Here is a 26,476-nt window from a genome sequence, read left to right on the forward strand (position 1 = left end):
TGGAAAAGCAAGATATTGTCTTAAAATGAGAAGCTGTCACGGTTGGTAAATGTAAATGAATGTAACTAATTAGCACCTTTCTTCCCTTCCTCAATTGAAATAGTTATAATCTGCAATCCATGACCTGACACCCTGGAAACTGTCTCTAGACCCTTCTACTATATTATAGAGATAAGTACTGTACTGCTAACATAAAGCAGAATAAAGCAGTGTTCATTTTGACATCAAATTTCGATTCAGTTTTAGTCTTTTGACGAAAATGCCATTTTAGTTTTAGTCGTATTTTAGTCATCTGAATTGTTTTAGTCGTACATTTTACTAGACTAAAATCTCCAGTACATTTTAGTCAACTAAAATCGAATGGGTTTAGTTACATTGTAATGCATTATTTAAGCATTTCTTTAGAATTGCCAAACTCATTATATACTCCTGGAGTAAAAATCTAATAATATGTTATTATTTTTGGTATTAAGAGTTGAACATGCACTACAGACACAGATTCAGCCGTTGTGATATATCACGTCTTTATAAATAAAATCACGTTTCATAAACAAATATATTGCTTTTTGACAAGCAGAAGTACAACTTGAAAATGTAAAAAAAAAAAAAAAAAAAACTGTAAATTCCATTGGCTGTAATGCCATTGCACATATTACCAGAATATATTACCAACATTAAAAGAGAAGTATGGTTTTCTTTGCTAATCATACTTACCCCGGTGGATGGAGCATCAGACCGATGCTGCACCTGTCCCCCGGGGTCTCTGCACTGAAAACTGAGCCATCGAACATCGCCGAGGGATCGGTTCTCACTCCTCCCCAAGCAGAGCAATGCTGCCTGTCAGTCAGCGTCTCTCCTGCTCTGATCCTCCATGCTCATTGGAGTGATGAGCTGTGGAGGGGCGGGGAGTGGCCGTCTCAGCGGCTCGCTGAGACTGCCATCAATCAAAGCACCTGGCGGATCCAGACTTCTGAAGTCGGAATGATGCGGTGCCTCGACTGATAGCAGTGACGTCAGCGGAGAGCGGAATTCAGACCACTCTCCGCTGAAAATGGGTCACAGGAGTTCAAAACAAATTGCACTCCTGTGACCCATAGGAGAAGCCCAGCTTAACCACTTCAGCCCCGGGAAGAATTTACCCCCTTCCTGACCAGAGCACTTTTTGCAATTCGGCACTGTGTCGCTTTAACTGACAATTGCACGGTCGTGCAACGTGGCTCCCAAACAAAATTGACGTCCTTTTTTTCCCACAAGTATAGGGGAGTCAGTGCCCAGGAGTGCTCCGCATACGGTAGAGAGGGGTTTAGTAAGGTCTCCCGGGGCCAGAAGCTTTTCTGGGATCGGCCTGAAAGCGAGGTACGTCAGGAAACTGGGCCCTAGCAGCGTGTCCCAGCTGTAAATAGCGGTAACGCATCCACTGGGGTAATCCATATCGGTCCAACAGGTCCGGGAATTTTGGGAATTTTTTTTTTTTTTATCTAGTTTTCTTTCATGTCAAAACAAGGTTCAACTTTATTTAATGAAAGGGAAACGCAATAAAACTTCCCTGATAAAGCAACATTTCAAAAGCCAGGAAAGCTTTTTAGCCAGACATGGAGTTTAGCTGGCAGTCATAGCGTGTAGTTGCCAAAAGTCCATGATTTACATTGTCGGTCCAGGTTTTTCATACCTGCCCCTTTAAACGTCTTTGATTCCTGAATACTCAACAAATGTACAATAAAACTGTTTTGTCACTGTTCTCCAAAATGAACATGTACTTCCAACCTCTGTAATGCCAGTTTCTGAGTAAACTGAGCACACTTATGAAATGCTTGCTTTATTTAATCCCTTTATTGCCAGACCTGAAAATGTTTAAGATAATAAAGTTTTATGAAAAAATAACACATTTTGCTCTAGCTAATAAGTGCAGTAAAATTCAGTTGCCGCTTTTATCTTAATAGGCAGCATTCTGATAAATGTTGGTTTTTGTGCTGTATAAGGAGGAAATAAAACCTGTTTAATGCTACAGAGGTTAATCTTAGTGGCATGAAACTGAATACCCATGCTTTAAACCTTAACCCCGATGAATTCTATATAGAAAGGGTTGGAAAGTTCAACTGTAGCTTTATCTAAGTAAGGATAAACTTTCTTTGGCTTGGTATAAAGAAAGAAAAAGATTTCTGTACAATTAAGATTTCGATAGAAGGGCCTGTGTGACGGACGCTGACTTTTGCTTTTAAAAAACAGCCACTTTTTAAAAGTAGCAAAAAAGGGACAGGTGTACATGGTGGCAGGAGCTTATATACAAAGAAAATACACAAAGTCCCTAGCACACTTTTAAACTAGACAGCAAAAAAATAAAAAGAATTATAATTTAGGCAGTGCCTTACATATTGTACATTTACATCAGTCCCTGTCTCTCAAGGAGCTTACAATCAATGGTCCCTATCTTACATACATACATACATACAAACCATGATCATTGACAAAAAAGAAAAGAAATACCAAATTTTGGGTTGTTCCGAGAAAAGTATTAGAGAAGAAATCTTCCAATGGGGATATTTTGATGGCCAGGGGGTCCCCAAAGGATTCCCTTAAATTGCAGGGATTTCCTCTCACTTCCTGATGTGGCTTTGGAACAGGAAGGGAAGGTAAATCTCCCTAATGGGGCAAAGATGGCAAAAAATAAACCAACTGGGGTTATAACCCTCCCTTACTCTATCCAAAAATGGAAAAAAAGTTTTGTCTCTACTTCTACTTTAATTCTAAAATATTCCCAACTATGGGACATACACCAATCAGCCATTGACTATTATCACCCACCTAATATTGAGTAGTCCCGCTTTTGCCATTAAAACAGATCTGAACTGTTGAGGCATTGATGCCACTAGACCTCTGAAGGTATGCTGTGGTATCTGGCACCAAGCTGTCAGTAGCAGATCCTTTAAGTCCTGTAAGTTGCGAGGTGGGGCCTCAATGGATCGGACTTGTTTTTCCAGCACGTCCCACAGATGCTCGATAGGACTGAGAACTGGAGAATTTAGAGGCCAACACCTTAAAATCATTTTTGTGTTGCCTTCTTCCCACAGTGCATCCTGGAGCAATTTCTTCACAAGGTAGGCAAAGCACCCCCGCCCCCCCCCCCCGGCCATGCATTAAAAAAAAGTGATTCATCAGACCAGGCCACCTTCTTTCATTTTTCCATGATCCATTTCTGATGTTCACATACCCATTGTAGGCACTTTTCACTATGGACACGGGTCAGCTTGGGCATCCTGGCCGTTCTGTGGCTACGCAGCCCCATACACATCAAACTGCGATGCCTAATATATCCCACCAACTTTCAGATGCCATTATAATCAGATAATCAATGTCATTCACTTTACCAGTCAGTGGTCATAAAGTTATAGCTGATTGGTATATATAGCAGCCTCAGCTGGAGGTAGCCCCTTTGCTCCTTAATGTTATACAGCAACACACCAAAAGCACAAAAATGGCCTTTGTAAGGAAGCTGAAGAAAATGAAAAAGAAAATGCTCAAAGCAGCAAATCAGAATCTTTCTTTCTTTAAAGCTGTCCATACACTAGTAGATTTTTGAACAAATATTTGTCAAAAATTCTCAGGACATTTGAAGGCTTGACCAATGTCAGTCGCAAATATTTCTAAATTTCCTTTACTTTTAACATTTGCTTTTGAACGAATGGACTTTACAGAATAAAAGCCACATACAGCTCTTGCAAATTTTCTTATCACTGTGGCCAAAATCGAATGTTGATTTGACCTCACTAAAGATTAGGAAATCAAAATGAACAATCTTACAATAAAAATGTTGAAAAAAATTTTCAATAAAATTCTACTAGTGTATAGCCAGAAAAATGGCAGTTGGAAGTTCATTTGTTGCTAGAGGCAGTAGGACAGTAGGACATTTTCTCATGTGCTTGCTATATATATGCCCATTTTGTAAAGCACTGTGCAAACTGTTGGCGCTATATAAATTCTGAATAATAATAATAACATAAGTCCCTGTATGTTTTTAACCACTTGCCAATCGCCCACTGTCAAATGATGGCTGGGCGGTGCGGCTCTCGTTCTGGGTGGACGTCATATGACTCAAGCGTGCAGCCGCACCGTGTTGCTAGGACACGGCACGACCCCGATCTGTGTAAAGAGTTGCAGCCGTGGCTCTTTAACCATGTGATCGGCTGTGTCCAATCAGAGCCGGTCACATGTAAACACGGAGATGCCAGTAATCGGCGCTCCTCGCCTCACACTGACAGAGGCATCTCCTTACAGGGGACAGCTAGGTATGTAAATTACAATTAAGGACCCACCAGTACTAGCAATGATTGCTCACCACTGCCAGGTCCAATCAGTGCCAACCAGTGCCCACAACTGCCACCAATCTGTGCCTACAAGTGCCAGCATCAAGTGGCCATTAGTGATGCCAGTTAGTGCTGGCTATCAGTGTTGCCCATCACTGCTGCCCATCAATGCTCATCACTACTGCCTATCAATGCCACCCATCAATGCCCATCAGTACCGCCTATCTGTGCCGCCTATCAGTGCTCATCAGTGCCACATATCAGTAGCACCTATCAGTGCCCATAAGTGTGGCATATTTGTGCCTCCTCATCAGTGCCACCTAATCAGTGCCCATAAGTGCCGCCTCATCAGTTCCCATAAGTGCCACCTCATCAATGCCCATCGGTGCCCATCAGTGCCGCCTCATCAGCACCCATCAGTGAAGGAGAAAAATTACTTATTTACAAAATTTACTGACAAAACTAAGAAAAACGTATTTTTAATTTTTTCTAAATTTTTGGTCTGGAAAAAATAAAAAAAACCCAGAAGTGATTAAATACCAACAAAGGAAAGTTCTATTTGTGTGAAGAAAATGCTAACAATTTCACATGGTTACAGTGTAGCATGACCGTGCAATTGTCATTCAAAGTGTGACAGCGCTGAAAGCTGAAAAATTGTCTGGGCAGGAAGGGGGTATAAGTGCCCTGTATAGAGGTGGTTAACTAAGCTCAAATTACCCTGTCTTGATTAGCAGCAGAGGAGACACTTAGCTGGCTGTTTGTGAAATATTTGAGATGCACCCCATTTTCAAAATATTTATTTATGTAGTAATTCATATTCAGTTTTATCGACTCTGGTCCCCAAGACCCCAACATACCTGCATTACTTTAATTGTTTTATTTTCTACACTTTGGTGGCAACTTGTATCAGAGTATGCAAGATATTATCTATATTAGATTTCCTTTTTAAAAACAGAAAACTAAACATGCCCAGTTAAACTTTCATTTGCAAGTCCTGTAACATAACAGAATTAGCTGGGTTATCACAAGTAGCATGAAGGTCGCTAACATTTAATGCGCAATTTATACATTTTACAAAACATGGCAATTGTTCTGTAGGTTAAGGATCATATTATGGTCACCATTCTAGCACCACTTACTGTGAAGTGTTTTGAGGTTGTCCGCTCATCTTTGCTGGAGATCATGTTGGCGTTCCTCCTCGTCTCTCGCAAGCGTTCAATGGATGGTGGCTTGATGAATATCACGTAAGGCTTAAATTCATAGGTCCTTAGGTGTTTTATGCTCTACCAAGGATTAAAGAATAAAAAAATAAAAATAAATCAGATATCGGTCCCCGTAAGAAAATAAAGACATTCAGTAATAGGAAACACATTACATTTCTCAAATATGTACACTCGTATGCTAGCATTTAAAACACTTACTGTATCTGCTGTTATTTCAATGGTTAGAATGCTTTAATTTCCACGCTCTGTGCCAGGCCTGGAAAGTCTGATCAGTTTGGCAGGCACTTCATATACCACAGCCAGTAGGCATTTTGATGCCCAAAGCTTACACTCTGCTTTTTGAATTTGGTGGCAATTATATTTCAAACAGATCTATGTAAACATACGGAATGGATATTTTCATTTCGTACTAAATCCGTTTTGTTCACCGTCAGCCACCATTGCTGTCTATTAATAATTCCCCTTTTAACTTGGGTGATGTCATATCTGGACAGAAAGTCACATTAAAAGGCCTGGAAATTTTTACAGTTTTTTTTTTTCACTCTCATTTGGCAAGTTTAAAGTCCAAATATGTTTGATTCAAAGATTGTATTTGCTCCCTTTTCTGGACTGCTTGTTTAGGAGGAAGATTAAATCATTTTTTTATAAGGTTTGTCATTTTGGCACAAAAACATTTCAGGTGAAATTTAAATAAGAGAGGTTAAAAAAAAGTGTTCAAGTACATAATTCAGGTCATAATAGGTCAATGAGGCAAGAGCAGCATCAGATTTCAAAGGAGGACATCCCTGGGTGATATGTGATGCCAGATCTTCATATTAGAGCTTCATAAGGTAATTCTAATTTAACACACACACCGACCCAACACAATTTTAAAGCTGGCCATAAAATTCGACCGGACAGGAACTACCCAAATTTTTATCCATCTGTGAGCAGGGTGGTTCTATTGATCAACTTCAGTACAACTAGCCTGTCAACTCTTTTCCATAGGATTACTGACGCTGGCTATAGCTGGCAGGAGTAATCATAGTATTCAGATGGCGGGGAAAGTTCCCGCTGTCAGAATACAATAGCGCAGCGGGAGTGATTCCCCCATTAACACTGAAGGTGTTGGCGGTAGAATCAAGCAATTTTCTTTCCTTCAACCCATGGTTGAAGGAAAGAAAATTGTACAATGTATGGCCAGCCTTAGCTTTGGGTGATGATGTTAATTTGAGAAGTCAGGTTTCTGTACAGAAGGGGTTTGGGCTCAAAAATCTTTCTACATTTTACAAAAATAATTTGCTATGTTATTGTATTAAATGTCATGACAAATTAATTGCCTGAAAGAAAACCTGTTTTAACCAAACAACTGGCTTTTTACACTTACAAAGTACGTGAAAAATGAAAGTGGTATTCAGACTTTTTACAGTTGCCAGAGAGCGTAATTCGGGGGTCGGCAACCGGTCGATCACGATCTATCTGTCGACCACCGGCAGGTGACAGGTAGATCGCCAATGAGTCCATACCCCGCCGACCCACAAATATTTCTGCGATTTGTAATGCATTTTGTGCATTGCGAAACAGATGACTTTTGGGCACTGTTCTGTGGGGTTATATGTGCGGCTGATTCGCAGTGCAGGTCTAGCGTGTCTTTTGGACAGTGCAATGCAAATTTGTGCTCTATAGAGATCTATGGGAACTGTCAGAAGGCAATGTGTTTTTGGTTTCCCCTCTACTATTCAGATGGATGCACCCTCTAAGTCTCCCTCTCACATTAAGCTTTCCGATCAGAGCATGCTTGTGTGTGTGCAGCGGGACAATGGTATGAGAGGAGGAGTGTGACGGAACAGACCATACCCCTCCACACATGTGCCAGGTGCTGAGTAGAGGAGCAATGATGCACGACTACTGCACAGTAGCGAGCAGTCTTCTCCCCTCTGCTTCCCAACCTGGTGTCCTCCCTGTCCATCCATCTCTGTCAGCTTGTGCCTTACTCCTTCTCTCTTACTGCCTCTCCTCACCTCTACCTCCATGCCAGTCCCCCGCAGATCACTTTTCTCTTCTCTTGTTGCCCCACCCCCAATCTGCTGTCAGTCACGGCGAGGTTAATTCCGTCCAGCTGGAGCCAGCCCAGAGATGCTACAAGGGGGCAGCTCAAGAGAGGAGGTGAGAGCAGAACATGGGAAGAGGGGGGGGGGGTGTGGAAGATGCTGAGAACATTCTACAGTCCAGGACACAGGGCTGGGGACTTCTACACATTGAGGGGGACTGGGACCTCCCCTCCCTCCTTCTACACATTGAGGGGGACTGAGACCTCCCCCTTTCTACACATTGAGGGGGGACCGAGGACATCACATATGTGGGAGAGTTGCAGAAGCAAGCATGGGGAAGGGGGTGAGTCCTGGTCATGTTGGGACTTGTAGTGTGCAGACAGCAGAGGAACACATGTGTGACATGAATGGCACTGGCGTAGTGTCAGGGGTGGCAATGGTGGCCCTATGCATGCTCCAGAGACCCGTGCAGCCTATCACATTTGGTTTTACACCTGGAAAGGAAGGGCAGTGGGGGTGGCATATATAGGAACCGAGTTTCTGTATTTTCCTCATGCAGCTGCTAAAATCTGGCTTCTCCTCCTTTCCCTCTCGCCGGCATTCAGAGGCTGCATGAGGAAAATACAGAAAATCGTAACTGTACATACCGCCCCCGCTGCCCTTCCTGTGCAGGCTACTCTTATTTGTGCTGCCCAGGCCCCCTGAGTGCTCCCCTGTCCCCCCAAAGCATTGCCAGCTTCCCTTCTCTTCTCTCCCAACAGCTGCTGCTTTCAGGATGGAGAACAGAGGAAGGGGCCAGTAAGAATATCATATTTTCCAGCCCCTTCCTTTCCTGAATCAACACAGTGAGTGATTGGTACCAATCACTCCTGTATCTATTCGTAACTGAAGCATAGTAAACTGTGTTTACTATGTTTCAGTTTGTGAATGAACATGAAGCCTTATAGCACTTCCCATTTATTCATTCTGCAGCTGAGGCTGCAAAGATGGAGACTGAGGACTGTGTCTTTGATTTCAATTCTCTGTCTCAAAAGTGGGACATCAGAGGTTTATTTAGACCCCTGTAAAGGCCCAAGGACACTTCGGTGGACCTTGGCAAACCTCGGAAAGACTTCCTACCTGAGATTTGCTGAGGTCAACCATGCTGTACTCAGGCCTTTCTGTGCATTTCCAAACGTGACGTTCAGCTCTGCTTGGCTCCGGCACCCCCCCCCCCCCACCTCAGGCCAAAAGCGGTACTGCACATCACTTTGGCCTGAATCATGCTCGTTTTGCGAGACAACACTCGCAAACTGAGTTACGATTTTTAAAAATACAGTGCTTGTACTGCGAAACGCTCGTTACCCGCGTTACTTGCAATCTGAGGTTCCACTGTATATATTTTTACAGTGATATTTATATTACTATATTTTTCTAAGTTTTCATTACTATTTAGTTAGACCTTGCTAGTTACTTTCTTTAAAAAAAAAAAAAAGTGTGCCGAACCCCATTGATCTCTTTAATGTTGTTCAGGTAGATCTCCGCCTCTCAAAGGTTGCCTACCCCTGGACTAATTTATCATTAAGTAAAAGCTAGGGGGAACCCAACCCCTTCCAACCCTCACAGGTCAGCCTGTATCCTCCTTGATTCCCTGCAATCAACCGGGTGCCAAGGCCCTGAAGTCCGCTCTTGCTCCACAGTCGTTCACCATCCAAGTAACGGGCTACAGACTGAAGACATTCAACTCCAGCCACGGTTTATTATAATGACAGCTGCTCACTCCCACCTAAAGCCACGCCCCCAACTTATTTTACTAACAGCAGGACTTACTCATGGGGATGATCTCAGCTAAAGAGGGCTAGAAACTTTTGTTCTGGGGCAAACCAACCATCTCAGTGGCTTGTTAGCTCTTCTCCAAGCATGATACATTGTAAGGAGTCCAAGACTACTAGTAGTGGTTCAGAATGTAAAGGATATATAAAAAAAAATAAAAAAACAGCTGTGGGTCTGTGTTATGTGATCCACAAGCCACCAGTGATCCTACACATGAATGAGCTACCGGCCATAGCCCCCAGTATGATGTTAAGTAACCAGCTGGCATCGGTTACATTGTAGGCAACTAGTGCAGTTGCCAAATTCACATGACCTTTTCTACTAACATTTAAAAAATGTACTGAAAGGGTACAATTAGTAAACAAAGTTTCAGAAAATGGCCACTGGCTTTTTTTCACAAACATATCTAGCACCATACTGGCTGGGCTCTCTGGCTCCAGCATATTAATGCAGCTCAATAGTATAAGCAGGAGATTGCTCACTAGTTGCTGCATCCTCCATTAGATGCTGGGGGCTATGTCAGTAAGCAGGGCAGCCATATTAGGGACTCTGTCGATGGGTTTTGGGCTTACACGGATGACATCTGTTTGAGATGCTTCTGAGATCATTCATTAACAAATTAATTTAACTTGTAGTTGACCTCTTTCTGACCTGTATCAAGCAATGATTGCATCTCCATAGACATGTACAAGAATACAAAAACCTGTTTGAAGCAAACAAAAGTCGATATGTACCTTTAAAGTGGTGGGTGGGAAGGAGGTAATGAGTTGTGTACGCCAGATTCACACTAAATGGCAGGAAGAGTCTAAAACCACAGACTTTTTCTTTTTTTTTAAGCCGTGCACTAATGTTTACAAAATGGCTTGTTAGCAGCCATTTTGTGAGTCTCATGTCACAAATAGGACCCAATACTGTCTGCAACCAGCCCAGTTTATTGTAGAAGTACTGACTGAGGAAGAATGGTGGGGGGGTACAAGATGTTCCACAACCAGTTTTCCCTTGTGTCTGAGAGAGTTATATGAGCTGTCCAAGTCAACATATCCATTTTCCACATGGCGCTGGAAAACGAAAATGGAGAATGTAACTGGATGCTATGGGCAAGTCATGCTATTTAGGACAGTTCTTCCCGGTCTTCCATGAGGAACTGTTTGCTACAGAAACATGTAGCCTTCTTTGTACACAAAGTCCAAAAAGAGCCTCCAACCAACAAACTAAGAGTCCATAAGCTTTTCATAGTAGCGTTTGTTTAGCAAGACAAGATAGAACAGCCAACTGTTTGATAAAAAAGTGACATAGCGCCCGGGAGATTTTAAATCAAACTCGTTCAGTATCAGCAATGAGCTGCTGCTACTATTTTCCTCCTTCATCAATTAATTGTGGTCTGCCATTTTGAGTCTTCCTATGTTTATGCAACATGTGAGCCTTGAAGGGCGATACCTTTGAACAACCAACAAGATTTTTGGACTCAGAGCTCTATGGTCTGGCACCTCTTTTGGACTTTGTACTGTATATTTTGTTTCCAAACTTGAGGTCCTTTTATAGGGGCTCTGTGTTTGTGTTTAAGAGCAGCCTCAATGGAGCAATTGCATCCATTATGAATTTGTTTGATCTTCATGATCCATTGATGAGCAAATTCAGCACCTAAAATTACACATATTCCATATAGGCTTTATATGGCAGAAGTTCTGCCATGGTATATATTGTCTAAATAACAGTGATAGTGCAATATGTTTCATAAACTATAGTGATAAGATTAGGGAAGTACAGGTCTGTGTTATATATTAACAGATTATTCCTACAGCAAAACCGAAGTACACATGAGAGAAGAGGCAGGCCCTCAGCCTGTGCTAGGTGTGTGCCTTAACAGCTCAGTAAAGGAGGCTTTCCACTCACTTCAAAGCTCTGGATAATGATAACTTTCAAAACTCCATCCAAGAACCTTGGCAAGTAGGGGAGATACTGCTGAGTAAGTGCAAGGAGACCGATACTTGCTGAGTCAGGTGGGCATAATAAAACTGAGGAATTGCGCTACAATGGCAATAAAATCTTAGTAAGACTAAATTAACAGTGTCCCAAGTGAGCTCTTAAGGAGTAGCTGCTTGAAAACTTCATAAATGGGATAATAGGATCAGCTCAGATCATAGAGGACATTTACAAGAACAAAGTCTCCTGCAGGTAGAAGGAAAAGTGGAAATGCAATGTGCTTAGGCAGCATGTAGCTGAACACTTGTAGATGAACTGAAGTCTTAAGGAGCTGCAAGTACTAGCATGTATTCTGACAGTGAGTGAACTACATATCCAAGCATTACGGTATGCCTCTATTTTGAATGACATGCTAGATCTTGCATCTGGAAGACCCCAGAATGCCAATTCCTCAACTGTGAAATGAAAACACTTGAAGTATTGTTCTACTTCAAGCTGGCATGCGCTTAAACATATTCTGCTCTTGATGTTGGTTGACAATATTGATGACTTTCCACAACTTCATGTGTTTTTTTGTATTCTCTGTATTCTGAAAAATGTGAATAAACAGATATTTGAACTAAACATATTCTGTTCTTGTGTAACCCTCCTTAAAGTGGTTGCAAAGGCTAAAGATTTTCTACTCTAATGTATTCTATGCATTAAGGTAAAAAACCTTCCAAGAACTCCCTCCTCGTCCCCTCCTAAATACTTCCCTGAGCCCAAAATCAATCCAACGCTGCGCCTGAGAGAAGCTTTGCTGCTCTTTCTTTCCTCTATGGCTCCTCGATGGCTCAGAGGCAGCAGCGGGAGCCATTAGCTCCTGCTGCTGTCAATCAAATCCAGTGAGGAGAGGGCGAATTGCAATTGCAAATGCTTGCAATGGGGGCAGACACTTTAGAGGTGGGGCGGAACAGCATCGCCAGAGACCAGAGAAGAGGAGGCTCAGGGCCGCTATTTGCTAAACATTGCACAGAGCAGGTAAGTAAAAAAAAGCCTTTGGTAACACTTTAAGTTATGACTTGACTAGCTGTAAAAAATCTGTTTGGCAAAGAGCTGGGGTTGAGGAAACACAAACACACATATATACAGGACTCAGCCCACCTTTCTCAAGGACTTGAGAAAGATGGGCCGAGGCCAGTCGAAACATTGGACACAATAAATAGCTGATTTTGAACATTCTCTCCTGCTGCAAAAAATGTACCTCAACTTTCACTCGTTAATATATCGATGCTTTTAAGTGCAGCACACCAAGACGAACTTCATCTCATGATCTTAAGTGTGCAGTGACTACTACTGGGCTAATATATATATATATATACACACACACACACACACACACACACACACACACACACACACACACATAGAGGGGTTGGAAAAAAAAACATGGAAACACTACATGATTTGCAGGTGTGAAAGTGACAACATGTTTTGTGTTGAAAGTAGAAGTAATGTAATGTTCTTTTGCTTCCGTTGTGCAATGAGACATCCAATTAGCATAAGCGTGGTCGACATAGTCAACTGACCAAAAGAGGCAAAAAGTGCAGGATTGTGACCCAGAAAAAGAAAACTACTGCTGCAAAAGCAATATCAATGCTCAGAATAGCAGAGAGTGGTGCAACACCCATGAATCGTGGACTATTGATCAACGAAAGACTGTAATATGGTCCAATAAATCAAGCTTCACACTTTTTACATGTTTACATGTGGTAAACACCGTCCCAAGCTTACGACCCTGTCTTGTGCCAACGGCAAAGCATGGTGGCAGCGCAAGTATGGTTTGGGCAGCTATATCTTGGTATTCTGCAGGCCCCATCATCACCCTGAAAGGTAGAGTCACTGCCAGGGACTAGGTACAATTTTTGGCCAACTATGTGCACCCCAATGAGCAGACATTGTTTCTCAAAGACCGCACCATTTACCAAGATGATAATGCTCAGATTCACACAACTGGTGTTGTCAAATCATGGTTTGACAAGCATGCAGATGAACTCTTGCACCTTCCCTGGGTGCCGAACCTCAATATCATAGAGCCACTGTGGTCAATTTTGGAGAACAAGGTTTAAGCTTGTTTTCTGCAAGGACTGGAATGATTTTGAATGAAGTGTGGCGTCAGATTCCATTATCCACCATCCAAGACTTATATTTGTAAATTCCCAGGAAAATTCCAGGCCATCTTGGATGCCAAAGGTAGTCCAAACACCATATTAGGTAACAATTTCATTCTTTAACCTGGCGTTTCCATATTTTTCTCCAATATATATATATATATATATATATATATATATATATATATACACACACACACATACATATACACAAACCAAAACAGATGTCCCCACTGAAAGATATATCCACTATTTCTGTTCTGGTGACAACTGTGCAATTTAGCATCTCTCATCACTTTCTGACCTGGTGACACTAGAACAAATTGAGGGAGCGAATCTTCCCACTCGAGGCATAGCTCTAACCAAAACTAAAAATTTGATACACTTTCCCAGTCTGACTTTATTTCCTACCTGTATCACATTTGCCATGTCTTACTGACTGCTGGAATCGCCAATAGCGCATAGCAGACTACAAAACTTTGAAGCAGTACATGCAAGGAATTTTTTTCACATTTACAAACTTACATGAAAACTTTATACTTTAATTATTATAACAGTTTTCCAAATCTTGGAGCGATTAAGATATAACTGTGGTTATGCAAATGATTTAAATCAATGTAGGAAAACACAGTTTGAAGGTTTTTCAGTTTTGGGTTTATTCCAATCTGTCACTGTCACATTTGCTGCTCAGCCTGGTCTGTACATAAATTCACACAGAATATAAAGGCAAGTGAAATAAAAAAAATGTAATATTCTTCTACATTTTTATTGTTGCATTTATTTGTGTTATTATTACAGTTATCAGAATACAATATTTTAGTTAAGTTGCTCATTAGGATAATAGACAAATATTAGTTCAATTAATATACACTATAATTTCTCTTTAAGATCACTCAGGTGTTTCTCCTTAAAAGAACCCGATGTCCTCGGTGACATTACTAATATGTGATCCTTGGCTACAACACAGGGAGACATAAGGTGAAGCTATACAGAGAGATATGATGGGGAACACCTTTGACCACAGCAAGTGTCTGCAGAATGTTACAGCCTTGAGGAATGCTGACCGGAGTGTCTCCTCAGAGTAGAGTCATTGTTCTTCGCATTGCAGGAAGAACTTGCTCATTCTGAAGGCTTCTGTCAAATAAATTCAGCCAATGACTACAATGTGTCACCTGCAGTCTGAATGCTGAAAACACCCTTTATTTCATTTCATGATGAAAGTCAGCAGAATCAAACCAACCATCCCTCCAGAGGTCTATTAGCGATTGACTATTAATATCCTGCTATCTCAGCATTTTCCACAATATTACAAAATATTGGACATTTTTCTGAAAGAAAATGCTTAGATATTTGAAACTCGCTTTTCTGGTAAATGTGATACTGCAAAGTGACACAGTGAAATAATAAACTTTGCAGTTTGCATCACCTATAACTTGTTCCCCTGGGCTTCTACAGAAAAGCATCCATTGTGGATGGCGGTAATAGTTGTTACTTGACGAGTGGGAGCAGAGGACGCTACCGAGATGAAAAGAGAATTGAAGCAACAGCAGAACTGTCACTCACAGCGGCCAACAATAATTTATTTTCAGGGGGCAAGTAAAAATGATTATTTGCTGCGAGAAACTGATCTTGCGTTTTGTACACTGGCCCCTAAGTAAAATGTTTAACATTGAATAATCTATACTAAATACCTTGGGGGAGTCAAAGACATGTACACATGGAATCAAAATATTTTCAACAGGGCACAATACTTCCAAAGCCAAGTCAGATGTTCTCAACTAGTGGAAAGCGGTGAACGATTCAATCTGATAAAGTACATTTTTAGGTTTTTACAAAAAATTCTACTATGAAAAAGATTCCTGTATAACCTGCCTATAAGATGTTCGATGGGACAGTTAATGTGTACTCTTCTTTGTAAATTAGGAGGTCATTTATGTTATCCTGAGACAGCTTGCAATGTTTGCTTTTGCACTTAACACTAACTAGACTAAACTAAACTTTTTTTTTTTTTTTATCCAACAAAATTTTATTGAATTTGCAGAAAAGTATTACAAACATTGTTTTCGATACCATAAGGCACAACTGCATATTACACATTCCAGCTATTAATCTATAACCCAAATGTAACATCATTATCACCGTATCCCAGTTATATCGATTCTCAGTCTGTTTTTCACCCAACATTGATTCCTAGTAACCCGTCAGCCACTAGTTCCAGCGGGGCTAATCCCAGCACATCTAACCAAGGTGCCCACAATTTTTCAAATTTTTGCACACTTCCTCTATGTTGATATACCAACCTTTCCAGTCTCAGAGTTGTGTTGATGTTGTCAGTCCATTCTTTAATGGTTGGGGGCGTCTCAGACCTCCAGTGGGTCATGACTAATTTTCTAGCTTGAAAAAGTACTCTGTGTATAGCCTCTCTGCTGTGTCGTTCCAACTCATATTCCTTCAGAGCCCCCAAGAGACATGCTCTTGGGTCCTGTGGAAGAGTCACGTTAAAGACCGAGTTGATTGTCTGCACCACCCCCGCCCAATACGTGTGTAGCTTGGGGGACCTTCACAGCATGTGTATAAGGTCCGCATGGGTTCGTTTGCATCTCGTGCAAGTAGGTTCAGCCTGCAAATTCATTAGGTGTAGCCTGTGAGGGGTATAGTACGTTCTCAATAATATATATAGTTGAGTACGTTTTTGGTACACGTTAAGTGAACCGCCTGAAAGATCTCCTCCCACTGTTCCCCATCTATCTGTCCCAGACTAAACTAAACTTGACTAATTACTATTAATTTTTTTTTTTTTAAAAGAGATTTTATTGAAAGTTTTACAGGTTTACAGCAATCACAACTGTATCATACAATACAAAGTCATCAAACAAAACCAATGTGACATGTATATGGCGAAGAACAATGGAATCATTGTAGGTCGACCTCATATTTTCCTGGAAGTATGCATTTGACTTGATCTATCTTAAAAAAGTTTGTCTGTATCTCTATGTGGGGGTCGTGGTCAAGATTGATTTGGAGAAGAGGTATTCTATTGTTTTGACTAATTATTTATTATTTTTTAATTTACTGCAGAAGAGACGTGCCATGTCTCTTCTACAATACCAGTCTTCTATTGAATACAAAAGGTGCTACATATTGCACAGCTCAGCATGCATTCCCAGCAGACTCCGCATGTGCCGAAATGACAGACTCATGTGTGCATGTGAAAGATGACGTTATTCCATGACCTGCCAATTACAAGGATGAAAACCTGGCAACTGGAAGTAGCCGGGCAGAAGATGACATCGACCAGCGAGGGATTAAAAGTGATACTGACAAGAGGAGGTGAGTATTTCGGAGAGCTTAATTCCACTTTACAGGCTAAATTCACCTTTTCCGAAAAATAGCCTATGCAAGCAAGGGGCACCAGTGGATATAAAAAAGAAAAACTGGGCGGCTTTAAAAATGTTAATTATATTGTTATACCAGTAGGCCATTTAAGCTCCCTCAGAAGCATGGCTGAAAAACTCCCAGTTAGCAACATCATCCTGCCTTGTTGATAGGATGTGAAAACTGGAGCTCGCTTCTGGTGTTCTGCCAAAACAGCCAACTCCAACCACGTCACTTCCGGTGACTCTCGAGCAGCAGTAACTGCAGATTTCGATGACTTGGCTGTTTTCACAGAACACCGGCAATGTATACAATACAGTACATGACGAGCTGGCTGTTTTGCCAGAACACCAGCTAAGCAGTAAAAAAGTTGCTGCTGCCTTGGAGGCGGCCATGTTGTTGGTTGCTACCGGGCGGACTAACAATGTCCAGTCATTATATTGTGTACCATAGTGTATTACCTGCTGGTGCTCTGTGAAAACAGCCAAGTCGTCGAAATCTCCAATTACTGCTGCTGGAGAGTCACCAGAAGTGACGTGGTTGGAGATTTTGGTGAGTATTGGCAGAACACCGACATTACAGGAGCAAAGACCAATGGTTTTTGCATCCTAGCAATATGGCAGGATGTGCAGATTGCAAACTGTTTTTTTCAGCCAAGCTTCCAGAGGAGTCCACATGGCATACAGATATGAAAATAAAATGAATGAACATTTTACAAAACTGCACAGTTGTTTAACCACTTGCTTACTGGGCACTTAAACGCCCCTCCTGTCCAGACCAATTTTCAGCTTTTAGCACTGTTGCACTTTGAATGACAATTGCGCGGTCATACAACACTGTACTCAAATGAAATTTTTATCATTTTTTCCCCAAAAATAGAGCTTTCTTTTGGTGGTATCTGATCACCTCTGCGGTTTTTATTTTTTGTTAAAGAAATTGAAAAAAAAACGAATTAAAAAAAAAAAAGTATATATTTTTTATATTTTGTTATAAAATTTTGCAAACAGGTAATTTTTCTCCTTCATTGATGTACGCTGATGAGGCGGCACTGATGGGCACTGACAGGTAGCAGTGATAGGCACTGATGGGTGGCAATAATGGGCACAGATTGCTTACACTGATGGCAGCACTGCTAGGTGGCACTGATTGGCACCACTGGTGGGCATTGAAAGGTGGCACTTGTGGGCATTGATAGGTGGCACTTGAGGGCATTGATAGGCGGCACTTGAGGGCATTCATAGGTGGCACTGCTGGGCACTGGCAGGTGGCAATGACAGATGGCACTGGTAGGCTCAGATGAGGCATATGTGCCTCCTTCCTCTTCGGGACCGTTGTCCCTTTAACATAAGCCGGTGATCGGCTGTTTTTTCTCCTCGAAAACGAAACCGATAACCAAGCTTTTGTTTACATCATGTGATCAGCTGTCATTGGCTGACAGCTGATCACATGGTAAGGGTCCGGGATCGGCCTCTTACTCGGATCTGTGATCATCCGAGTCTCCATGACTCGGTGATCACAGCGCCCGCACCGCGCGCCCTGCAGGGTGCGCGCGCACAGGGGAGAACGTCCCATGACGGCCTCCCGGAAATTGAGGTTTGCGCTGTGGCCGTCATTTGGCTATGGCCCGGAACTCAAGTGGTTAATACCCATCGGGACCCCTTGAATGCATAAGCCATTTTCTGGACAATGTGAACTTAGTGTTTAAAGCCCAACTCCAGGTTAATTTACAATTGTTTATATAGTTGTCCAGGAGTTTAATTTAAAAAAAAAAAACAGATCAGCTCAGGCTGCAATTCTCATCTTCTCCACACACTTTGTCCCCTGAAGTTATCTCATTGCACTAAAAGAGGTCCTTGGTCCCCGGGTTGAGAACTAAACAGTTTCTACTTCTGAAGCTCTTAAAGTGTATCTAAACCAAAACACAAACATGTAATATATTGCAGCTGATCAATCCCTAAATGTGTTAGCTGCATTACTTCTTTTTTTGGTTATATTTCCACCTGGTGATCCAGCCACACACACACTTCTTGTCTTAGAGTGGCTCCATTCTATGGGGGAGTAACAGAGCCACCTCTGGATAGCAACACTGTCATCTGGGGTGTGCGTAGTGTTAGATGCACTAGAAACTTTAGATGGACTTGACTAACAAATTAAAGCCGCAAACCAGTTACCACCATTAGCAGTTACAGCAGCAGTTTGTTTGCCTTTCTTTTTTGCATAAAGATTTTACATGGATCAAAAAAAGCTGACCATTGTAAACACCCATCAGTGTTCAATGGCTTGTCTCAACCGTTCTAAGTGCTACTTATGCTGCACAGCTTGGTAAAATAATAGACTTACTAGCCAGATCACCAAGTTAAAATAAAGGGAAAAACTATAAAAGAAAACAAATGCAGCAACCTCATTTAAGAAATTGTAAACAGCAATATACTAAATGTTTACTTTTGGGTTTAGATATGTTTGATTAAAAGAGAAGTTCATTTTTTTCAAAATCATACTTAACAAGATGGATGCAGCATTGGTCCAAGGCTGCATCTGTCCCCCTGCCGGCTGTAGGTATGAGAATCAAGCGATCAAAGACCACTGATCGCTTGGCTCTAAGAGCTCCATAAGCAGAGAGCTGGTGATTGCCAGTCACAGCTCTCTGCTCTGCCCCCCCCCCTCCCAGCTCACTGGAGCGCTGGGCTGTGGAGGGGGCAGAAGCAGCCGGCTCAGGCTCTCAACGACTCACTGAGAGGCTAAGCCAGGTGCCGGTTCAGGGTTGTGCGCAGATCCCTACATTATTGTCGCAATCTTGCCCCAGGCCTGGACCAGCTCCGTGACATCAGCCGACAGTGGGCTTCAGCCCTCTTTCTGCTGAAAACAGGTCACAGGAGTGCAGAACGAACTGCACTCCTGTGATCCACAGGAGAAGTATAGCCAAACAAGCTTTGGCTGTACTTCTCCTTTAAATATGGATCCAATCCCAATGCTAAAATCGACCTCTGGAAAAAAAAAAAGTTTAAAAAATATATTTACATTACATCCAGCTTCAGCATAGGGCAAGATCCTGGGGATATTGAGTATCCCAAATCCCCAATTCTCTAACAAAAGCCAAAAAGATTGGGATCCTCAGTGTTCCCAGGATTTTGCCATAAGGATTGTGATGAAGCCCTTACCTGGCGGCTTCATGCAGTAGCCGCGTTTAAGGTAAGTTATATTTTTTTCCTCTTTTCTACATTTTTTTTCCCAAATAAATTGCAGTGTTTTGGCATGGTGGAAAGGTTCAGTAATAACGAGCATAACTTGCATTTTGGATGTAAGTTCTGCTTTAAAGTGACACTAAACAATACTCTTATTCTCCAAAAATAATTTATACACTCACACTACCTAATGACCCGTTATCTTTCTTTCTTTCATTTATTTCTTACAGTGTTTTTCTGCCTCCTGGGAACATTCTGTGTGAGTTCCTGAACCTCGCCTTTTCATCCTCTCGTCCGTTTGTTTGGAATGAGCAGTGGATGTTAGTTGTGGTTTATGTGCACTGCTCTATGCACACCACAAATTCCATAGACTGTAGTGCATAGTCCATGTTGGGAGCGAGCAAGAGAGGGTAGCTACAGTTACATTTACTTTAACCACTTAGCGACCGCCCACTGTAGATTTACTGCGGCAGGGCGGCCGCTCTGTGCCAGATCACATACCTGGGTCAGTTCCGGGTCTGGGGCGTGCGCGCCGCGCCGGCAGTCCGCTCCAGGAATGTGAATGGACACGGCGGGAGCCAATCAGCGGGTCCGGCGGATGCGATGTCCGATCGTTCGTGAGAGAGGCAGAACAGCAGTCTGCCTATGTAGACAAGGCAGACCGCCGTTCTGTGAGAGGGGAATGTGCTGATCTTTCCATTCCCCCCCAGTCAAAGCACCCCTCACATTTTACAATGGCTCCTAGGGAACACATTTAACCCTTTGATCGCCTCTGATGTTAACTCCTTCCCTGCCAGTGTCATTAGTACAGTAACAGTGCATATTTTTTAGCACTGAACATTGTATTAGTGTCAAAAGTGTCAGCTAGGTGTCCGATTTGTTCGTGCAATATTGCAGTCCCGATATAAGTCACTAATCGCCATCATTACTAGTAAAAAAGAAAAAAAATATATATACACCATAGTATGTAGATGCTATAAATTTTGCGCAAACCAATCAACGTACATGTATTGGGATTTTTTTAACCACAAATATGTAGCAGAATACATATTGGCCTAAGTTGATGAAGAAATTTGATTTTTTCTTACATTTTTTTATTGGGAATGTTTTATAGCAAAAAGTAATATTGTTTTTTTTTCAAAATTGTCGGTCTTTTTTTGTATATAGCGCAAAAAATAAAAACCGCAGAGGTGATCAAATACCACTAAAAGAAAGCTCTATTTGTGGGAAAAAAAGGACATTTTTTGGGGGGTTATGGCATTGCACACCCGCGCAATTGTCAGTTAAAATAATGCAGTTCCGTATCACAAAAAGTGGCCTGGTCATGAAGGGGGGTAAACCTTCCGGAGCTGAAGTGGTTAAGCAGGGACTTTCAACAGCATGTTTTAGGGACAATACAAGTCTTTGAAAGACAAAAATCTATTTATATAAATGTTGCTAAAGAAAATGTTGCCTTGTGTGAAACAACTAACTGAATTGTAACTACCATTTTCCTTAGAAGATTATAATTATATTTAATCATTTGTGTGCACAGCCTATTGCATTAGGATGTGCACCCCAAAGCTCAAACACATGCCTTTCTCTGCAGCCTCAGCTGCACTGGACAGTGAATGAATGGGAGGCGCTCTGTGCTGAACGGCTTCCTGTTATTTTACAAACGGAAGCATAGTAAACACAGTTTACTATGCTTCCATTATAAATGGACGCAGTGAGCGAGTGTGTTCACTGTGTTCATTTATAAAAGGAAGGGGCCAGTAAATTACATATTTGCTAGCCCTTTCCCCCCGCTCTCCATCCTGAAATATCCTCTGAAGCAGCTAGGGGGAAGAGGAGGTGGAGGTGTCTCACTAAGTCACACATGATTATTAAAGGAACATAGGAGCATGGCAGTCACAATAATCGATGAAGGATTTTGGAGCATGTTTAAAGGACTTTTTATGTATTGGATGTTTAATTTTGGTTTGATTTAAAACACATGATAATATTTATAAGTGGTTGTTTTGAAAAAGGGAATAATACAAGTGGTGGTAATTTGAAAGTAGCGCATTCACGCGCATACATTAGGAAGAGGAGGGATGCCAGCAGCTCTGCAGGGGGCCAACTAATGGGGGGGAATCTGCACCGCACATAGTGATTAAAGTGGAGTTCTGCTTAAAAAAAAAAAAATTAAAAGTCAGCAGCTACAAATTCTGCAGCTGCTAAATTTTAATAATCGGACACTTACCTGTCCCAGGGTCCAGCAATGAGGGGGAACGAAGCCCCACTCGCCCCCCCCCCCTCTGCAGTGCCGACATTGTCACTGTGGGCACCCGGCTGTGGCTTCACAGCCGGGTACGCACAGCACATGCGCGAGCCGCGCCGTGACTGGCCAGGCAATCATCTGGGACCTGTGACGTGTCTCAGATGATTGCTGAGAGGGAGGGGGTAGAGGTGGTCTTCCTTTCGGTGCCGCGGTGCGTTGGGAGGAAGTGGGAGCTGGAACCCTCTAAAAAGAGGGTATCCGCTCCCCCCCCAAAAAAATGACATGCCAAATGTGGCATGTCAGGGGGGTCACCTTCCCTTAAAGCGGAAGTTCCATTTTTGGGTGGAACTCTGCTTTAAGGTGTGCCCAGGCACACCCCCTGCACACACCTATGTATTTAATGTATATTTTTTCTCTGAATAAGCTTGAAAATCAATCACAAAATAATGGAAAAGGGAGGTGCTGATCAAAGGACCAGTCAAATTTTGGCCTTCACTTTTGTAATAATTTTGTTTATAAATAAAAGCTAGCCTCTGACCAGTAGCAACAGACACTTAAGATATAATACCGTATTCTGCTACAATTCTTTGGAGAGAATCAAGAAAGTAAAGAAAGAGTCCCACTAATACATTCTTCCATCAGTTAGTAAAGTGTATTTTACTTACACTGGGTTGTATATCCAGCAAACAGACTTTGTTTTTGGCCAGCACAGATTGTACAGAGTCGATACTTGTGCCGTAGTAATTGTTCTTATATTCGCCGTACTCAATAAACCTTATCGAATTAAGAGAAGAAATAACATCCAGTTAGCGACAGAAGGGAACAAAAACTTCACTAAAACTTTCATAAAGTTAAATTGGAAGCAGAAGGATTTCTATGTTATCTTACCATGTTTTAGAAGACATAAGCTCTGCCAAGTCCTTTAGCGTGTCCTTTTTTCCCCCCAACATATATATAGATATATATAAACCTTGTATTTTACATTTTAAAATCAGTAACACCTGCTAGTGTTACAGTTAACCGGCAAAGAAAAAACACTTCGGCTTAAGAGCGCACTAATGTTTTCCATCAGCTCTTTGTCTGAGCTAATGCTATGCAATAAAAGGCTGGAGAAGTTAAACAATTGAAACTACTGAAATTTCATTGCACACCAAGGTATAGCTGCCTTCGGCTGCCAATAACTAAAGCGGGAAGGCTTTGGAACTGTTGACAGAGAGAAGATGGCAGATTATCTGCCATAAACGCTTATCTGCTGCTTAAAAACCAAAACAAGATAAGGTAAGATATTAAACACATGAATTACAGGCTGCCTGCCAACAGAGCTTTACATCCAGGGTGGACAAGATGGGGCTCTATGACTGCTGCTAAAGGATAAGTGCAGTTTTAATCACAGTTTAATGGAAGCTGAAGGCTGAAATGTTAACAGTCTTGCTGGGATGAATAAATAAAGAGTAATAGAATGATTAAAACACTTACTGTACCTTTCCTGGAAAAAATACTGCTCTCAACACCATCTAGTGTTGCTCACATATCTGAAGGCATGTATATTTGATGATGTGATCACTGTTGTAAAGAAAGATTAGAGCTCAGACTGACTGACCTTCCCCTTTAGCAAAGATTGCGTGATCAGAGACCGTGGCTTTTCTTGTTCAATAGTTTTTATTGGGTCTCAAAAAGAGGTAGAACAGAGTATATACACATCAATTTTTGCGGGAGGAAAATTTAGAAATCGGTTCCTCTATATGCAGCTGCCTCCTGCCGCTCCTCCTATACAGCTTCTTTCTGCTGCCCCCAGGTGCTCTCCAGCCCCATCTGTGCTCTCAACTGTCGCCCCCTCGTCCTACGCTGCGGGGGATGTGTCAGGATGGAGACTATAGGGAAGGGGCCGGTAAATGTATCATTTATCGGCCCCTTCCTTTTCTGAATGGAGGGTCAGTGATCTGTACTGATCACGGACTGTCCATTCATAACTGAATCATAGTAAAATGTGTTTACTATGTTTCAGTTTGTGAATGGAGAAGTTCTGTACAGAGCTATTCCTATCCATTCATTCAGTTCAGATGAGGCTGCGGAGATGGAGAGTCAGGGTTGTGTCCTCAATCTCCTTTCTGTCTCAAAGTTGGAACATCAGAAGTCTGTTTAGACAGCAGAAAGACAAATACTCCTGCACACAAGTGATTTACCAGGTGGACTAAAGTTTGTGGTGGGATGTGCCTCAGTCCTTGCTGCCCTCAAGGATAGGGGTATCCTAATAGTCAAAAGGGAAAGAAGAAAAAGAGGGTGCACCAGCCTTGTGCATTATCCTTAAACGTCTTTTTTATTAAAAATAAGGTAAAAAATGACTCACAAACATGTGGGACCCCTGATATCTCATCAAAGCCCCCCAACAGGGCTCCGAAAAAATATTGTAACAAAAAAAAAATATTGTTAAAAAAAAAAAAGGTAAAAAAAAATAAATAACAAAAATAAAAAAAGTACTAAACACAAATGGTGGAACTTCCAGTGTCACAAAGGCTGCACTTAAGACTGGGCCCTGGTGTTCCACCACCGGGCTCGGAGGAAAGGCCCCTGCTGAGGGTCAGGGAGGCCCTTCATGGTTTCTTGCACCAGGGCCCCGAAGGTTCTTAGCTACTGGCTAAGGTATGATATTGCACATGAATCAGCCAAGTTATTGGTAAACTCGAAACATATAGATCACAGCAACTTCTGTATCGGGTGATGTGGTAGTATGCACATAACATATATATCTAGAGAAAGAAGGAAGGAAGGAAGTGATAGAGATTGGGACGGGTAGGGAGAAAGTTGTAGTTTGGGAAAGGGGTAGTCAGGAAGATTAGTAAAGGGGGGTAAGTGGAAAAAGTTTGTAAGCGCAATGAGATTGGCCTTTAAAGGTCCAATAAGAGATGATCAAAGGTGGTCGGAAGAGAGACCTTGATCCAAGGGTACCAAATTTTGTGGAGTTTTGGCATAGTGTTTTGGGGATGTGCCATTAGCATTTTATTGATCATAGACCAATAAATTTGGGGTTTAACCTCCAAGAAGGGGATATTTTGTGTTAGTGAGGCCTTTGCCATGAATTGTTTTACAGCCATGAGGTCTCCACAGTTTTGCAATTAAGTAAGGCTTCTGATGGGTTCATCGGGAGCGATTGTTGGAGAGACCATGGTTTTTAATCATGTAATTAGTGGTGGAAATTGGGTACAGAAGGTTTTTCAAAGAAAAGTTTCAGCTGTTATTCATTATTAACCTATCCCATCACTGCAGTCAACAAAGCTTAAAGTGGAAGTAAAACCTAACTATATCTATTATTAAAAATGTCCCTTCCTCCTCCTCCAGCCTAACCTGTATGAAAAATATCTGTAAACGTACCATTTAAAATTCTCCCTGGACCGATCATGTGGTCCTGCAGCTCCAGCTTCCCTATGTCAGTGACTGGCTGCTGCAGAGGAGAGGAGGAAGTGCCAACAATGGCTGGGCTATGGGAGCCTATAGGTGATGTGAAAGCAACAGAATTCAGAGCAGTTGTTGAGTTCCCTCTTACACAGAGCTGCAGGATCTGATGACCGGAGTGGTTTTAAAAACAGGATGGTATACAGATCTTTTTTTTTTTTATCTAGGTTAGGCAAGGTGGGGGTATGGAACATTTTTACGAAGATATGGTTAAGCTTTTCTTCCACTTTAAAGTGAATCTGTGACCAGGCTATGACAGTCAAGTATTTACATATTCCTAAACATTGAGCCTTGTTAAGTGCTTCCACTGTGGGAGAGCTCTTGTACAGCAGAGGAACTGAAAGCATTCAATGCCCACTCCTTCAGCACCTCACCTCTCCCTGCTCACCTCTTTTAGTGTAACTGCCCTGAATTTACTTTAAAGAATAGAAGGCTGGAAGGCTACTGAGCCACAGGTGGGAGGGGGATCAGGATGAACTGAGCTGCCGATTTCTGATAAGTTTATATATTGTTTTATTGAAAGTAATATCTGATGTACTCTCAAATAATTTGTAGGTGCATATTTTTTAACTTGGTGGACAACCTCCTTGCAAAGAAGTCTGACCCTGTCCTCTGCTGTAGAGCTGAGGAATAAATCAAAGTACCAAATGTGGCATATTGGATGACTATCTCAGTGGATTTTAGAACTTGGGCAATTCATTTAGGGACAGGAAGGTATATCACTGTCTGATGTTCTTGGAGATATACCTGTTCCTCTATTGTAATCCTTAGGGATAGAAAATCCACAT

The 26,476-nt window shown here is 41.8% G+C and overlaps 1 protein-coding gene across 1 annotated transcript in view; it reads right to left on the reverse strand.

Moving 5' to 3' along the window:
• The window catches only part of MPP7 (MAGUK p55 scaffold protein 7), a gene marked incomplete in the record, with an annotated part of 615,576 nt that overhangs the window by 9,670 nt on the left and 579,430 nt on the right, over positions 1-26,476 (reverse strand). The window contains 2 exon segments of the mRNA XM_073629838.1: positions 5,441-5,584; positions 22,904-23,012. Of these exon segments, the coding sequence (XP_073485939.1) occupies positions 5,441-5,584; positions 22,904-23,012 (253 nt within the window).

The sequence above is a fragment of the Aquarana catesbeiana genome, linkage group LG05 (assembly GCF_042186555.1).
Source record: "Aquarana catesbeiana isolate 2022-GZ linkage group LG05, ASM4218655v1, whole genome shotgun sequence".
Taxonomy (NCBI): domain Eukaryota; kingdom Metazoa; phylum Chordata; class Amphibia; order Anura; family Ranidae; genus Aquarana; species Aquarana catesbeiana.